Source organism: Struthio camelus, chromosome 5, assembly GCF_040807025.1.
Source record: "Struthio camelus isolate bStrCam1 chromosome 5, bStrCam1.hap1, whole genome shotgun sequence".
NCBI lineage: Eukaryota > Metazoa > Chordata > Aves > Struthioniformes > Struthionidae > Struthio > Struthio camelus.
Genome location: NC_090946.1, coordinates 17109968 through 17127458, shown reverse-complemented (window position 1 = coordinate 17127458; position 17491 = coordinate 17109968). Strand labels below are relative to the sequence as shown.

At 42.0% G+C, this 17491-nt stretch overlaps 1 protein-coding gene and 1 long non-coding RNA gene across 3 annotated transcripts in view; one reads left to right on the top strand and one right to left on the bottom strand.

The window, feature by feature from the left end:
• LOC138067426 (uncharacterized) overlaps positions 1 to 12022 on the top strand; it is a 28767-nt gene extending 16745 nt beyond the window's left edge. For both annotated transcript variants that reach the window (XR_011141305.1, XR_011141306.1), the window contains exons 2-3: positions 10550 to 10635; positions 11886 to 12022. This is a non-coding gene — a long non-coding RNA (uncharacterized lncRNA). The remainder of the gene's footprint in view (positions 1 to 10549; positions 10636 to 11885) is intronic.
• LOC104143774 (mucin-5B) overlaps positions 2992 to 17491 on the bottom strand; it is a 43308-nt gene continuing 28808 nt past the window's right edge. Inside the window, exons 29-47 of the mRNA XM_009674469.2 lie at positions 16313 to 16420; positions 15377 to 15618; positions 14800 to 14977; positions 14242 to 14492; positions 13621 to 13804; positions 12903 to 13095; positions 12016 to 12194; positions 11499 to 11568; positions 11238 to 11359; positions 10802 to 10833; positions 10181 to 10358; positions 9269 to 9373; positions 8583 to 8623; positions 7890 to 8012; positions 6868 to 6963; positions 5481 to 5609; positions 4780 to 4819; positions 3956 to 4079; positions 2992 to 3366 (exon numbers count right to left, since the gene is read on the bottom strand). Of these exons, the coding sequence (XP_009672764.2) occupies positions 3192 to 3366; positions 3956 to 4079; positions 4780 to 4819; positions 5481 to 5609; positions 6868 to 6963; positions 7890 to 8012; positions 8583 to 8623; positions 9269 to 9373; positions 10181 to 10358; positions 10802 to 10833; positions 11238 to 11359; positions 11499 to 11568; positions 12016 to 12194; positions 12903 to 13095; positions 13621 to 13804; positions 14242 to 14492; positions 14800 to 14977; positions 15377 to 15618; positions 16313 to 16420 (2570 nt within the window). The 3' untranslated portion in view covers positions 2992 to 3191. The remainder of the gene's footprint in view (positions 3367 to 3955; positions 4080 to 4779; positions 4820 to 5480; positions 5610 to 6867; positions 6964 to 7889; positions 8013 to 8582; positions 8624 to 9268; positions 9374 to 10180; positions 10359 to 10801; positions 10834 to 11237; positions 11360 to 11498; positions 11569 to 12015; positions 12195 to 12902; positions 13096 to 13620; positions 13805 to 14241; positions 14493 to 14799; positions 14978 to 15376; positions 15619 to 16312; positions 16421 to 17491) is intronic.

Sequence of the window (17491 nt, the reverse complement as noted above, 5' to 3'; positions counted from 1 at the left end):
TGCCTCAGAACTGTCCAGCAAGTGGGAGTACCATCCTTTTCTGATATGAAAAGAATGGCTACAGGCTGCATGCAACCAGCTGAGCTCTGGCCCAACTGGTTTGCCCGCAGGGTGGTTCTTCTGCGGCTACGCTGTTAAAGTGGATGCTGGCACAAAGAATTCATGCAAAAGGGAAGAAACAGTTCTTGCAGAACACCCCTCATTTTGGTTGCGTTATGCCAAGAAAACATTTGACTTGCAGAGACTACTCACTAACTGGAAGAGATGACCTGTGACCTCAGATGAGGGCTTGAGTGCACACATAAGAGAAGGGGCCACGCACCAGCAGCAGGACCACAGCTGGAGAAGGAGCACTCACAGCTCACCAAGAAAGCTTTTCCTGGAAGAGCTGGCCATGTCTGTACCCTTGCCAACTCTGGTCCCCGCCCTACAAGACCGGGGGGCGGGGGAGGCGGGGGCTAGGGACGGTACCCTGAAGTAGGACATGCACACTTAAGCTGCAAGCTGGCTTGCCCTGCGCAGGTGGCAATGCTCCTTGCTTTGGCATGCCAGCAAGGAGGCAGCATCTTTTGGCACGAAAGGCCAGCTCTCAAATGGTTCATTAGGGCTATCCACTTTCAGTGTAATACCTGAGATAGAACAGCTTCCGGCCTGCTTTTTGTTTCTGTGCATGCGTGCACGTGTTTGTGGGTGGATGGGGAAGATGTTTGTCCTCCTCACTGTCTCTGAGTTGAGGAAGCCAAAGGATCTCACAAAGAAGCTTTGTGTCGCTCGCTGTGTCTTGGCTAAATAGGATTCTGCACCCACCGGCAGAGGAGCAATGAGTTCAGTTTAATACCTGGCCCTCCCTGAGCTGTAAATAGGATAGCACAAGGCAATTAGAAGCTGGGCTGAGTGAGTAAATGATGGGTCAGGCCTAGCGGGGAGTGGAGTAGGGGAAGATGGGGGATTTCAAGTGGTCTGTTCTGATCTCTGTTCAAAAGCACTCCGCAGATAGGCATATGCTTTTGCTTCAGCTAAAGTAATTTCACTCACTCGAAAAGCAAAATGCATGCCAAAAATGAACAGTGTATCTTAAAATCAGTGCCAATCTCAGTTTTTTTAATGAAGGCTCATAATCAGTAAAAGACACAGGAAAACAGACTTCCAAGTGTACCTGATGAGATTAGATTATGTTTTAGGCCCTTCTTCCACCTCAAGTTAATGCAGAGATGGTGAAAGGTTTCCACCAGTGCTGTTGCTAAGCCATCCTGCTGAGAAGGATTGATTTGCAAGCTTTACATGAGTGTGTATCTGACTACCAGCACAGCTTGTTTACTCTTCTGATGACAAAACCACTCAAGAATGATTTCTCCCCCTTCAGGCAAAGGCAAGGAGGAAAGGAAGGAATGCCTTTTGTTGCCTTTTTGCCTTGCTAAAGCATCCATGCACTTGATTTGTATCAGTAAGAACATTTTCTGGGCTAATGTGAAATTTATAGGTGAGCCTCAATGCCAAACAATTGCAACACCTGCCTTCCAAGGGAGCTGCATTGTACTGAGAGTTTTCAGTATTATTTGGGGATTCTTCTCATTTATAAGCAAGCAAAATGGTCCAGTGACTAGATCAGATTCTAGGAATGGGAGATTTAGGTTCAATTCATTGCTTTAGCTCCTCTACTCCTTGTTGGAGTTTGTCAGCCCTGTTTCCCAAAGTTACCTGCAATGTGCCTATTCCCACTGTCATCGTTAGGAACATCCAGCCTCTCTTATTGTTTTTAAGAAAACAGAATAAAAACAAAGATGAAATTCACCTCATCTGACTGTACCCCTCTCAGCTGACTGCCTTGGCTCTCAAAATAGCCAGTAAGGAGAAAGTAGCATCTTCCCAAGGGCTATCTTACAAACCAGTCTTAGGTTGAGACAAATCATGCCAGAAGGAGCCTAGAGAACCAGACAGATAAAATGCGCTGAGCTGAATCCCACAGAGAGGAAACATGGGCTTCCCTGTTGTATCATAGTGATGTACCAAACAGGCATGGGCCTCTCAGGTGAGAGCAGAGAAAAAGTGTATCGTTCAATTCCTATGCTTAGTCAAAGTCTGGGATTCCAGCAATACTAAGCTGTCAGGCGAGGATCAGTAATACCGTAATGAGGTGGCACACATGAAAGTAACCTGATGGCAGCTAAAATGGTTGACTATGAAAAACAGTTAAACTATAGATTCCTGGGAGCTCAATAGCTGCAGCATTTAAAAATGGAAAGCTAAAGGTTAATGAACTGCATATTTACTTGGTCAGTTTAGAAGTATTCCTTTCAAAAAAAGAGTCCAAAATGCCCCATACATCAGGCTGTGGCACACTGCACTAGAAATAAGAAAGTCACAGTTCTCAGTTCTCTTTCAGGTCACAGAAAACCCAAACTGCTCAAATAGCAAATGCAGCTGCTGTCCTTGCATACTTTGAAGGCATTTTTGAGCTATCTTGACCCCTGTCTACATAAGATACTGTCACAAACTACATGTCCCATGGGATTTACTAGTTGGTAGTCAGTCATTCATAACACAAGACAGTCATGTAATGAGTAGTGGGACTGAATTTCAGTTTCTCACTGGACACACATCTCAGAGTTTGATTTGGTCTTTGCAAATAAAAGAGTACACCTGTGAGATAAGAACTTTAAAAGGCCATGAATATAATAACTCTGTTACATATATGTAAAATATGTTTTTAACATTCCTGATGTTGTGCTCAATGTACAAACCCCTGAGCTCAGCCCTGTATGATAGACTAAAATGCAGCTGTAAAAGCTACTGCTGTTTCCCTTCTGAGTGAAATGAAGTGATATGTATGGGTACTGTTTGATAACTTATACTTTCTTCAGGCAGGACTTTTGAAAGGCATCAGCTGTCTCTAGACTGCCTTGTAATAATCTCAGTTTATACATCACTACGGGAGGAAAGACATTAGTCACCTTGCTCCATTAAGCAGCATCACTGAAACAGGAGAACAAGTCCTCTTTAAAATGCAGTTTATTCTACAAACACATAGAACAAAATCCTTTGGCTAATTTCCATAACTGCATATATTACCAGAAGGAAAAAGTAAAGGAGAAAAGTACCGTTGTTAGGAGGATGCTCATAGCTATGTTCTAAACTACTCACATGCTAGGGAAGCATTAAATGGGAGGTGAAATGTCTCCATTAGTTTACGTTCATGTTCTCTTATTTGGGCATTTTGTTTCCACGCATCCACACTCATCTACATGCACATATGTGAATTGGATTGTCTTATCCTGAGAGCAAAGCAGTTCCACCTGCACTTTATGACTCTTTTTTTCATGGCAGCAAATGCATTTGTGCTCCATTTCATTGGCCTCAAAGGAATACCTGTGGAAACAGGATTCACAAATCAGCCCGCAGCCTGCTGCTTTCCTAAGCCGATCGGTATTTGCTGCTCCTAATGTAGGTACTTCTAAGGAACAAGGGAGTAAACATTTCCTATCCATTTTTCTGCTTGTTCAAAACAGTCTATCCTCATGAAGCTACGAGCCATGCAGGGCCTGATCCTCTGATGCCAATGGGAAAAATCCTAGTAACTACAGTGGATTTTCGGTTAGGTCCATTCTGGCAAAACAGAAATGAGCAATTTATGCAGAGACTAAAGAGCAGGGGGGGAAAAAAACCCACCAAACCCCAGAGCTGTTTAAAAATTGCATAGGGGGTGTGTAAGAACAGGTTAGTTAACAAATTTTAGCAGATTTGTTTTTATAGTGACCTAATTTCCTAGCTAAGACAGGGCACGCCTACCATGCTAAAGGCTAAGCGTGACGTTCAGTCACATCGCTAAAAGCTGCTCTTCTGCCCGCTTGGTTGCCTAACCAGGTCCTTTCACAGTGTGAAGGGGACAAATAGCTGCATCTGCTGGGGACAGGAACCCAGGAAGACCAGATAACAACAAGAAAGGTTTCCTACTTACACAGAATATGTACTGCACGTTCCTTCACAGAAAGGCATGGGGACTGGAGCAGCAGACTTACAGTTGTTGTGAACAATATACTGTTCTTTCATATTACGTTTGCATTTATGTGGCAGGTCGATACCTGTGTGGGAGATCATTTCTATTAGACTTATTCAGACTGGAGAGGAAACATTTTGAAAGATACTTGCTAGGAAAGCAAGGGCAGATCATCCTGCTAAACCTGTTATAGTTCAAATGTATAACCAAATACCAAAGAGGCACTAATTCAGCAAAGCAGTTCCATGCTTTTCAAGACACTTTTCTATTTGGGTACTAACTCAAATGAAGACTTATGTATAAGTTCATGTAAAGCTACTGCTGAACCAAGACCTAAAGGAGACATGAAGTTTTTTTTTTTTATTGCTATAAATGACATTTGTTAATGTGCGTGACTCTATAACGGCCAATAGTTTCTGGGTGGATGGGTGGATCCTAAGGAAAAAAAAAAATTTTTTGCATGTAATTTCCAGATGGAAGAACAGAGAACATATTTTCTACAAGTTCTCTCCTCGGGAATATAGTTTAAACTAACAGTATTTCAGCTATTAAAAAACACAGAAAAGGAGATCACGAAGATTTTTAGTACCCCCACTGGAAGAATGAGGCAGATTTTGAGCCTCAGCTATGAGGTACAAAACAACACTGGAGAAGTACGAACAGTCCTTCAGTCCCACAGGTATCTGTGGAAACTGCAGATGCTTGCTGCATGAAGGATGAGGGGCTACGAGCAGTGGAGAAGCTAACAGTGCTTGATTAGGGAATCAATGATATAACACACTCACATGTCTTACAACAGCCATCCGAAGTCACATCAATTGTCCCCTGTGTGGAAAGCAAACATACCGAGAACAGTTCAGATTCTCTAATCCAAGATGTGCATATTGCTAAGCAATTAACAGCAATGATGAAAGTTCAAATACTTTCCTTCATCTTTAACCAACACGCTGATTCCACATCACAAAACTGTGACTGGACCAGTTATATACAAACGAGTTTTAAAGAAATACAGCAAGGAAAAACCACAAGCCAAGTAAAATGTTCCATAATGCATGCCTGACCATATGTAGATCCTATTGAAGCCACCCCAAAAATTTCAGTCAGCTCCAAAGCCGGAGTATTACATCTTCTCCCACAATCAGACAGCCGTACCTATGCAGAACTTCATGCAAAGCTAATTCAAGTCTCCATCCCTACTTCGATTTTCAGAACTGCTGTGAATCCCGCATCACCTCTGAAAGTCACTGGAAGCCACTAACCACTGAAAACCAGGCCACAGATGAGCCCCCTTGTTATTCATCTTGCTTAGTCATCTACCCCTCCTTTCCACCATGTCGCAGAAGACACAGTGTATATCAGTTCCCTTGGGGGTCCATGGTTAAGTTAGTTTTGCTCACTTTCAAAGTGAAACCTTTCAGAGTGAAACCTCCCAGAACAGCAGAAGGACTCATTCCAGAAGGCTTTTATCCAGTTCTAAAATACTTACTGGGACACAGTTTGATGCCTCAAATGGTAGGCAAACCTTTACCGTACTAGTTAAGGAAAACTGGCCTGCTGATTCAGTGCATGTGTATTGAGTACAGTTATCATATGGATCTTTATAACTCTTTCCAACCTGAATAAAGACAGAAAAAAAAACACCCCCAAATTACAATATAGCATTAACAATAAAAATGGAATAATACTATAGTACTATAGTAATGCAGTCAATGAACCGGCAGAGGGACCGGGGGAACACTGGCAGAGTGCTCATATCACTTTGAAGGTCTTGAAATGTCTGGAACTTAAATCTGCAAATTATGTACAAAGCCCGTCCAGTACCAGCCTATACAGAAATCCCTGTTGCCACCTAGGTGGAAAGAATCAAAAGCTGATGGCAGAATGAGAAAGGAGTTATGAACAGAAATGCTAACAGTAACTATTAAGTACAGAACGTGCGTGTGTTAATATATGTGGAATGAAGTATGCGCAAAAGAAAAATCCCTTTTTTAAAGGATTTCAGCAGTTTGCTTTTTCAACAAATGGAAGAAAAGTCTAAAATGCGAAAGAGGGAAACAGTCTTTACAACAGATGCTAATGGATAAACGCAAAGCCTACTCATGGTAGCCTCCTTTTTGAGGGAAAATGTAAAAAGAATATATTGGCATATGAAAAGGTAGCTTGAAAGATAAATTATCAACGAATAAAAAGATAAATAGAAAAGATGCAAAATTGAGCTATCAGAGAAGCAATAGGGTTTAAGACAGCAGTAACTGGGTGAGGCAACATCATTAACTGTTTATAGGAGTAGCAGACTGTAAGAAAATCAAAGAGCTAGCCTGAGGCTTAGATTATGTCTACACAATGCTAAACTGGGAAGACATGGTATAATATGTGGGTGTGTTACCAAGGCACACTACGCTAAAGCAGCTATGCCACTTTTGATTGCTGTTCCAGTGAATTCAGAAATAGTGTCAGTTTAGTTGTATCAGCTCACTCAGATAAGTTTAGCGCTGTATCCCCAGGGCAACATAATGACACTGTTTCCAGTTTTGGAGCGCTGTGATGTGAAGCCAGCTCATCTATCTCTGCAAAAGCTGTGTTACACAATGTGAACAACCCCTCCAAATTTTTCTCTCTGTTGCATACCAGGAAGAGGGGGGTTAATTGATTTCCATTCCTGCCAGAGATGCATAGTTCTCAACACAACAGTGTCTGTAAGATGTGCATAGTAAAGACAGCAGCCATATAAATATCTGCATTTAATTTGGAAATATATAAATTTTTATATCTCCTAATGGTCTTCCCAGCCTCAAAAAGTATGACACTGCTTCAAAAATGCTGAAGCCTTTTTGATAATTCAGCCTTGTGTGCAGAGCAAGAAGAGTGCTCACCTCAATGGTCACACTGCCAAATGGAAAAATTGCCACGCAAGCCACTTGGCGGCACTGGCTGCAGCACTGACCCTCTTCTTCCACGTAGCGGAAACCCTGTGGGAATAAAGTTACCATTTAGCCATGTCACCCGGGGTCTTGTTCATGAAGCAAGCTCAGATGAAAGCTACACTGGGGGTGGCCGGGGAATAAGTCAAGTCTTCTGATTATCCTTCTGTTGTCTAACGACTTTAGAAACCTGTTGAAATTGCTCTAAACCTGGTAACTAAACCTGACAGTTCAACTCTTTCTTTCCCTAATTGAACAGCAAGCTCTGGAGCACTTCACTCACCATGAAGACCATGTCATTGGCCACTCTTCTTTGTGCTAACACACAAGTTAATTAAGTTAGAGACAAAGTAATTAACTTTGCATCCTCAAGGGCTTGGTCTACACAATTGTTCACAAGCATTGTCACTGTGTCAGATATGTGAAGAAGACCACACATACATTAATTATTTCCTCCCCTTTGTTTTAGGTATACTTCACTCTTTTAGCTGAAGAACGTGTAGGTGGCCTCAGAATAAAGGATAATGGTTTTGTCCATTTTTAGGATTGACAGTGGGCCTGGTCATATCTGGGTGAGAATGGAAAAGAAACCATTCTTTGCTTGCCTTCAGTAATGTACTCAACACTTCGTATGCACACTCTCAGCTCATGAGTACCGAGTTGTGTGTGGACACAGGAAAACCACTTAGAATATACAGTTTCCTTGAGATCTTAATTTCTGAGCTGAAAACAGACAACACAAACATGGTCTTTCAGCAGTCGATTTTCACTTTAACTGGCTTGCAATCATTTTCCCTCAGGACATCTTTCCAAGGGTGACTTCTTAAATTTGCTAGAGAAAAAAAAAAAAATCTAACAGATGATTATATCCTGCTCCCTTTTAGGGAGAAACCTGTTATATTGTCCCAGTTTTACAATATATCCCCTCAACATCCATTGTTCTGGGTCCGAGAGGCTGAGCGCATGGAGCTGACCTGCTGGCAGGCAGTTTGGCATTTCACTGGAACGCACTGGATGCGGTTGGTTTGTGTAACAACATCCTGCTCGTCTGTGCACACACAGTCCTCACAAGACTTTCTAGGCACCACTGCCCCAGGCTGAAAATATGAAGAAATAGAAAGAGGAGATAAGACATGGTAAGGACTCTGTCAGTTCAAGGATATGCACATATTCTCTTGACCATAGAAAAATAAATATTTGTGCTTGGGATTTATTTTTGACAGAGCTTCCTGAAATGAGTATTTTCAGGTCTCTAACTTCAAACCTCATACTGTCAGTATCACAAAATTAATATGAGGCTGATACTTCCAAGTGCATCAACCATGGTAAATGAATTACTGCTTTATCTCATGCATACTCCAATTTTTCCTCAGTTTGGCCTAGTAATTAATCTTACAACATCGAATGAGATTTAAAATTTGTATTCAATTACAATCCTGACTTCTTGACTCTAAAACACAAGTAAGACCTCATTTAGTAAGCAAGTTACTGGTCCCTAGAGGCACCTATTCAGTAACATTTCCAATAATACATAATGCTACTGGCAGGGAAAAATTATGGGCTATTTTAATACTGCTTTTTATGTGAATGTTGACAATAACAAGTTCAGAGCATTCTGATTCAGGCTGTATCAGCCTGTGGAAAGAAACGTCTGGAAGATGACCTACCTTAAATTCAACTCCTTCAGAAACACATACACCTTTTGGTACTGCAAGAAAAATAAAATGAAAAGGAGGTGCTAGGAATGATGTAACTGGTTACTGTACTAATCTCTGAATTCTCAGTGACTTATAGGAGAGGCAGAGTAGAACTGACCGTGTCCATTGGCCGTAATAGTCTACGTATCGGGGTGGGGGGAGGGGAAAAAAAAAGGTAGCTGGGACATGTTGCTAATTATTATCCTGAAGCCTACATGTAGCACCTGCTCTAATTTTATGCACATAGTGGGTGGAACTCTATATGCTGGCATTTTCCATATGGCAAATTAATTACATCATATATTTTTACCCACATTTGAAATCAGTTGAGCTCCTCTTTATTATTTACCATCTCAGAGAGAAAATGGGAGGTTGGGTCAGGCAAGAGGTTCTGAAAATACAGTTTCGTAGCAAAGTTTCCGGATGGTTTCTATGTGGTTTCTATGTGACAGAAATTCAATACCTGAATATTAGCTACATATTAGCTGATAACCTGTACCAGTTGTTCCGCTTCAATAAAATACAATAAATTTCAAGACGGGGAGGGAAGAGGAGAGGTTACTTTTTGTAATTTTGATCCTGGATGAAGTTCCATTTAGAAAAACTGTAATAGTTTAATGAATACATAAAACACCTTAAGGAAACATGGTACTTACTACAGGTGAAAACAGGACAACAACCATCCTCAGATATAGCTACCACTGGTTGGAAGCCTAAGTCACATGCTGTTTTGTTGATAATACAGGTTTTTATATCACATTCTGCAACAGACAGTGTAGATAAAGTAAGCCAAAGCATCCTTTCTGGCAGTTTCATCTCTACACCAAAGTTTGAACATCCAAACCATCTCCTAATTGCTGTCCTTTAGCAAGGTTCAGGTTCTGACCTGTGAAAACTCTGTTTTTAGGGACTTAGATTCCCAAAGACAAAACTCAGTGTAAGCGCCTATGCTTAAGTGTTTCTTACTGACAAAGGCCTTCTTACTGACAAAGGCCTTCTTACTTTACAGGCCTTGAGTAAGCCAATAGGAATTACTAGACAAGGCAACTTGCACAGAAATAGATGATTCTTGAACAGTACATTTTTGGAAGCTGGGAGCATATTCAGGTGAAGTATCTAAGCTGCTCCGTTCTAAAGCTCTTCCCTGGACATACACTTGAAGTCCTGCATGAGGTGGGCAGAGGCTTGGAAAACATCCTCTCACTTTCCTCTCTGGTAGCCACAGCAGACCTGCTTGCTCCAAAGTGCTCCCAGGTCCTGAAGAAGCCCTGGTAAAAGGCTGGCAGCTTAGACAGGTTTTGGGGAAGACCCCTTGAATCGCCAGTTGTACTGGAGCATGTGAAAGTGGTCACATGGAGCAAGACACATGCCAGCCTGCTATACGCTGCCTATACTGTAATGAAATCTGCAAAGAAGCCTGTGGGCCAGAAGAACCTGTGGTCTGATGCAGACTGACCACTTCAATGCTTTTAGCTGTATCTAGTGCCTAGGATGTCTTTGTAATCTCACTTGAGGACCACTGCTAAAGGCAGATTATACCACACGGTGAGATCTGAATCCCCACTCACCACAGACTGTCTCTGTACAGCATGGGTCATCTGGACGTGCTCTTATTTTGCGTACAAAGCCCTCCTTAGTGCAGTTGATAGGTGGAGACTTAGCACAAGGGCGGGGGAAGCAAGAGATGTTTAAGGTTGTTTCATCACAAGTACAATATTGACAGTCGTGCTCCCAAGCCTCACTGGGCTGTGAAAACAAGAGAAGCAGCAGTTCAGAGAGCAAAATCTAGAAGCGTTAGATTAATGAATGCCCGCTGCAAGGCAATGTAGGGCTGGGTTGCCCTAGTTCATTACATAGGAAAATCAGATCCAAATCGCAGAAGGAACAGAAGGGAATAGTAAGGAAAAAATGCTATTATCTGCTGCCTTTCTTTACAGGTTTGTGTATTTCATAAGGGAAACCCGATAGTTCTACCAGAAAGCAGTGATTCTCACAGACTGCTAATTCTGCTTCCGTATCTCAGGTAAGGAATGAAGTTCAGCAATTATTAATGTGTTGTTTTCTTCCTCAGTATCATTACAGTTCACTGGGATTTAAGATTTTAAGAATTAAAAGAGCAAGAAACTCATGCAATCACTTTTACAGTGTCTAGTAATCTAGTTGCAGCATAAGGACAGCATTTTCCTTACCTGTTTCACTGATCCATCTTGTGCAGTGCAACCTATAAAACAGAACAAATTACAGATTCCTTTAACAATTGCATTGGGGAAAATAATGGAAGCAAGAAGACAAGAATAGAAGGTGGGTCTTGACATCTGAAAAATGGACACTAAATGAGAGATACCCGTAGTGCAAAGTCACAGGCTGTTTACCCAGAAGATCTTAAAGATCTTTTTCTTTGTTCTTCCAAAAGCTGCATGTTCTGCCAAAGAGCAGGGGGACGCTGTCACCCAAACATTTCTAGCCTAACTGGAAAGGGTCAGCATGAAGGTCTCCCCCAGAATATGTTTGGCCCTCTGCTGCGGAGAGAGTGCTGTCCCAGGGACGCAGTAGCAAACCCTTATATGCAGTTCTAGCTGGGGTTTGATGCCCTCTCCCCACCCCACCTGTTATATTATTTCTTACCACAGACAGAAACACAAACGCCATCGCGATCATTCAGCAGAGTTTTCCCATCAGGACAGTAACATCCTTCAACAAATACTGGTGTGTTATTTTGGGCAGGGAGGGTATCCGCAACGAGTTCTCTGCACAATTAGAATATAAATAGGAAAATAATGAGAGGCAGAAATGTGCCCACAGGCAATCTGACACCTAAATCCCACAGGAAAGCTAGCATCCTGCCTTCCCTGGCACTTTTCAAATTATGGACCTTTAATGACCCACCTGCTGAAGCAAGTGTTTCTTTTTGCTGCCCCACACGGCTCGTAGACCTGATCCTGAGCACAGCTGACCTCTGCGGAGCATTACAACAAGGGGGGTTAGATCGCCCAGGCCCACCAGCACCCTTCGGTGCATAGCGCCCAGGACAACAAGCACCCTTTGGCACACACACAGACGAATTAGAAACCACCCCCTCCCGGGAGGAGAAAGAAGCTGCCTATTGCCATCTAGTGATGAAGCTGTAGATAACATGCAGGGGAGAAAAGTGGGACAGGTCCCAACCAGCATCTCCGCTGAGCTGCTCAGAGGGGACTCTGGGGCAGTCTCCCACTTGGTTTGCATTAGTTCTGCACTGCAACAACCTCTCTGATTTGTCCCCATTTTTCTCAGGAAAAATTTCTCACTGCCGCTAAGGAAAGATTCAAGCCTGATTATGCGGAGGAACAGAAACTGGTATGTGGAGGTGAGGAAAGAACAGACTGGAAACACTTTGCCACCGGCAGATCTTTCTTGGACTCACCACACTGCCTGTTCGTCTGACTCCGCCAGTCAACACAGACCCCGTGGAGCCCGCACAAGGCTGCGTATGTCTGCAAACTCTGGCACTCAGCCCGGGGGCCCCATTCTGAGCACCCGCTCGCCACGCAGGCCGCATAGTAGGGTTGTGGGGGAACCATGCCGTGGCAGGCTCTCAGATTCCTTTGCAAAGCAAGAAAACAGGCAGGGCTTTTCACTTCCTTGGACTACTTCCAAGGATGAATTCAACTCAGAACCAAACATCCCCATCTGGAAAAAGCCTCAAGGTAAAGATCCAACTGCAAATTGCTCTGATAGGGAACATGCCTGTGGCACTATATACCACCCAGACCTACATAGCTTAATTAAGAATCAGCTTTACTTCTCATTCTTTACAACATTTTGAAGGGAAGCAGTTTTACATTGGACTGATACCTGCAAAGAAAAGTCTTCTTCATAGCTGACAGCTGTAATTCTAAATACAGAGTTTTTTTATGTCAGCATGTTTGACAATCCTATTTTAAACCACAAAATTATTTTAAAAACAGACACACACATTTTCTTACTGCATTTTGACTATGTCCCTTTTCACCCAGAGTTTTCAGATACTTAATTATATCTAAGAACCCCTGTTTAACTTTTCCAGAACTGACAGGCTACGGCAGTGCCAAGCAGCAGACACTATTAAAGGAGGACTGATTTTGATGATGTAGCTGAAAAATATCTGCCAAACGCAGGAACATTCACACTTCATTTCACTGCTCAGCTTTAAAAGGTAGGCTAGACTTCACATTCTCATCACGTTCTGTAGGCAGTTCTCCGGAGCCATGCAGTAAACCACAGAATTATCTTGTGGACTTGTCTATCTGGCACCTTCAGGAGTTGTCTTACCAGATGATTTGACACAGATCAGAAGGTTCACAATGCTGCTGACTTTCAACCTCAGCCAGTTCTGAGGCACCTGGATTACAGTATCTGTTGGGAGGATCTGGCACTTTCCAATTTAATGCCATCTCTTTGAAGGACTCAGTGATCTCACCATTCCTCTTCATAGCATCATCAGACTTTTGGTTGGTGCAGGTACCTGGTAGCAATACAAAAATAAAATGACAATTTAAGGACAGGTGATAAAGCCGCTTCTCAAGAAAAGAGCTACACTCACAACAAGGAAAGAGGGAAGCTCTCACCCTTGTAGGAAGGTAACAAATACATGGTCCGGGAGGAGCTCACAATTGTTTTTAGGAAGAGAAGGCTAGAAGAGCTAGTTTGCCAGTTACCCATGAAAAGTGGGGTTGAGGTGTCAGCTGATGCGTTCCTTCAGGTGGCTAAAGCCAAAAAGATAGTTCTATCTAGCACAGGGCCCTTCAGATTCCCTACATTCCCATCCTGAGTAGATATGAGCAGGAGGCAGGGTTTAGAAAGAACCCATCCCCATCCGCCATCAGATGCAGACAGAATGGAAGAGAGTAACTTAAAACTCCATATTCTAAACTTTGTGCCAAACAAAACTCAGTGGAGCAGCATGAATTCAGAGACATTTATAAGGGTATGAGAAAAAGAGGAGAAAACTTCATTACATTCATCACTGCCAGCTGAACAGGACACTCACCACACAGCCCCATAGTATTGTTATAAAACATTCCAAAAGGGAGTTTTATGTAAAATGCAAGTCGACTGTAGGAGACATAAACTTCTAATTCAGGTATTTCAACTATGACGTGAAGGCCAGAACTGGTTATCCTGATACCATTCTTGGAAATGCTTGGAACAACTTTCCTATCATTAAACAGAATCTAAAAAAAGAAACACAAAAGTGCTCTATGAACATCCTTCTGTTGTGTAAAGTGTACAGCTTGGGTAACTGGAAGGCATAACACAAATTCAGACCTCAGGTGCACCAAATAAAATCTGACAAAGGCAGTCATTTAAGCAGTGGCCTGCTGGTTCTTTATGATACCTATTTAATATGTTGTAATTTGTATTTGAATACTCATGTCAGGAAAAAAAAAAAGCTTTCAATTATGTGATCATTTCCTACTTAAATCAAGTTTTTAGAATACGCAAATTTTTTTATGACCTTAAAAAAAGAGAGAGATAGAAATATAACTGCCTTTGCCGTCCATCCCATTTTTTACAAGCTTTATCCTTTATCATGGCAGGGTATTTGGTGGTACAGAAATATAACTACCACGTAATAATATTGAGAACTCATTTTAATAAAATACTTCACCAAGTTTGTTTCTTTTCCATGTTCTATTGCTTGTGTCAGAATAACCACAGAGTTGGAATGAAAAATGATAAGGGACATTGAACAAATTGCTCCATCAGTGGCACCACAGTAGTAGTGGTCTATGTGAATCCAGAAACTGTGAGAGTCAGGTTGAACTGGCTTCACAAGGACATAGGTGCAGTTTTCTTTGAAATGATAGTATGTTCCATCAAAAGTCACATAATGCTCATTTCCCCATCCACTGCAAATACCTGGAAGACAGAGCAACAGACTTCAAGTTGGGCTCCCTCTCAATTCCCTGCAAATACAAACTAGTTTTTATGCTGTTTATCTATTTCCATGAGAGCTGAAATGACCCGTTAGATGAAGAAAAACTAGCTCACCAGTGACACTTTTATCTGCACTTAACGGACAGTGTTTTAGGTGGGAATTCTGCTCCATTACTTTCCACTGAATTAATCATAACTTAATACAGAAATTGACCATATAGATTCATCTTGTTTGAGGCCCAGGGGGACATAACATAAATTTCAGGAATTCTTCTGCCACAGTACTTACACTGACACTTGAAGACTTCACAGCAGCCAGTTTCATCGTGGTGTTTCGTGAATGGGAAACCATTGACACAGAGTTTCAGTTGTTGAGGAGGGCAAGTCATGCTGGACAGTTTAATATTGTTTTCTTCCCCCAAGCAAGTGGCAATCTGGCAGTTTCCAAAGTTCCACGATTCATTAAACTATTGACAGATTGAAAGAGAGCAGGAGAGGAACACACCAAAGCAATACACCAAAGTTTTTTTAAATCACGCACACCAACCACACCCCTTTCAGTTAACTGTATGGCATGGCGATATTTGCTATCTACTCTTTCTCTGAGAATCAGAAAACATATAGCAATCAATAGAGCCTTGATATCTACCTCTGTTCTACAGCATTTTGTATAGGATCCAATATTAGGTCATGACCTTTGTTCAGCCCTCGTACCTCTGCTAAATCATCCAATTCAGCAACATCTGCAATCCAGCTGTAGTAATAGTTACCAGCATCGGAGAAGTCCGGATTTAGAGAAAGCCAAATACTGGCTGCAGGCAATGCGGTAGCTAAAGAACCATGTCCTCTCCTTTAAAGTCTCTCACCTTCCTAGGAGGAACAAGTCCAAGGCAATCGCTCACAGGAGCTGTCGTGGAAGCAGGAACTGGGCTTGTTGCATTCACAGCAGATGTCAGTGGACAGGTTTCAGAGTTTGGATCACAGATCTTGAGAGCCTCAGTATGACCTAGTTTACACTCTGCCCAGATTAATTCAATCTGGCACGACGCATTGCAAACGGAGTAAGCACAGTGACCTGATATATTCACTGGCAGGGAAACATTTTCTCCTGCAAGGCCAAAAAACCCTAAAGTTAGCACTGAATTGCTCATGAAACTGGTAAAGATTTGCTATGAACTCTCAGGGCCCATGCGGCATGGAACACTTTTCTTTCATGTCAGACACATACTCATCCCCATACACAGTCCTGCTTTTAACTAGCTGGTCCTGTCTGCGTCCAACAGTCACATTCAGCTGTGGCTCTCAGCCGGCAAATCCTTGAATCTAATGACAGAGCCAGAGCTCAATTCATTCAAATAGCAAAGGCTAAGGGAAGGCCACAGGTGGCTAATCTGCAATTCTTCTGTATTCAGTAAGTACGTTAGTGAGAACTGAAAACGAGTACAAGAGAGGAGCGTATGGGGTACATTACTGACTGCATCCTATTTTCACACAGACCGGGAGATGGGTGCTTCACGAGCTACTAGTAGACGAAGAGCCTTCAGTCCTCTACCTTTGCAATACAAATGTGGATTACAAACCCACATTTGGGGATTTGGGATCCACGGTTTGTGCTGGAGCCCAGTGAACTTAATATCTGCTCCAAGCTCCTTCACAATAGGAACAGTTACAGTTTATGGAAGTTACAGAAAAGTTACAGTTTATGGAAGAGCTGTAAGTCTGAAGGTGCTAGTTACAGTACATCTAACAGTACATCTTCCTACATCAATGATGCAGACAGAAGAAATTAAATGGTTTCTCACCCATTTCTATCAATTGCCCATTGTCACTGCAGAAGCACGGAGTGGCTACCATTGGTGATGGTACCGTTGGTGATGGTGGGGCAGATGTTACAGGTTGCATATGCATCTCTGCAGGAAATGAAATCAACTATTATTCAAATCCCCACTACTCTAAATTCAAGTTCTGTATCATCTATTACATGCTATACAATCACAAGAAAGGGAAAGAATCATTTTACATCCTCATCACATTCTGTAGAGTTGCACTCTAAAAACATGTTCCTTTTGTGTTTATATACACATGCTGTATGCTATTAGAATCATGCACACACACTCCACACTGTAATCATATTTTCTCTGTATAGAATAAAATGTACAGTCCTTCCACTGCCTCTTAATTGTTCCTAAATTAAAGTTTCTTTGAACTTTCTAATCCTCTGACACTTCACCTTGCTTTGGAGAGGTGATTTCCAGTGGGACACCGTTGTCTCTTGTAATGCCTGGTTGCAATATATCTGTTGATTTAAATACAGACCGACCATTTAGATACTTAACTCAGCTACTCTACACTCTGCCTTGAATAGTCTTTCCTTTCTTAGCCATTACCCCACTGTTTGTCTTACTCCAGATGTTAACACACGTAGCAAATACCAAGCACATGGGCTGACCCTCAAGTCTTTAGCTTTTCTACTCGCTTATGTTAACCTTTACTTTTCCTTGTCCTACTTTGTAAAGTTTGCTATCAGGATAAGACACTTTTTTAGCCACTTGTTTTTCTTTGCTATAATCATGTTTCATACTTCCATCTTTTCTTTATGTCTTTTTTACTTTCTATTTTCTGTGTATTCGCTTCCTCTTCATTCTATAACTTTTCCTTTGTGAAGGGAGTAAAACCACTGGGTACCTTGATTTTCTTGCTCCAGTGACCCATTTGAGATTGACTGACTCCAAGTTGGAAACCAGAACAGTAAAAACAATAGCGAGACATAGGTGATAAGAGGAAAGAAAATAGGGTTTAGAACTATGAAATAATGGGACTAACAGAGTGTCAATTATGATAAGCCCATAGCTATTATAAAAGCTGTACTGAGAAGTGGCTGAATCTCTCTGTTCTCTCTTTTCCCCTCAAAGAATAAGAATCTATAAAAAACTGACACTTTTGCCCCCACCATGAGACCCATAAGATCTGCCCCCTCTTCC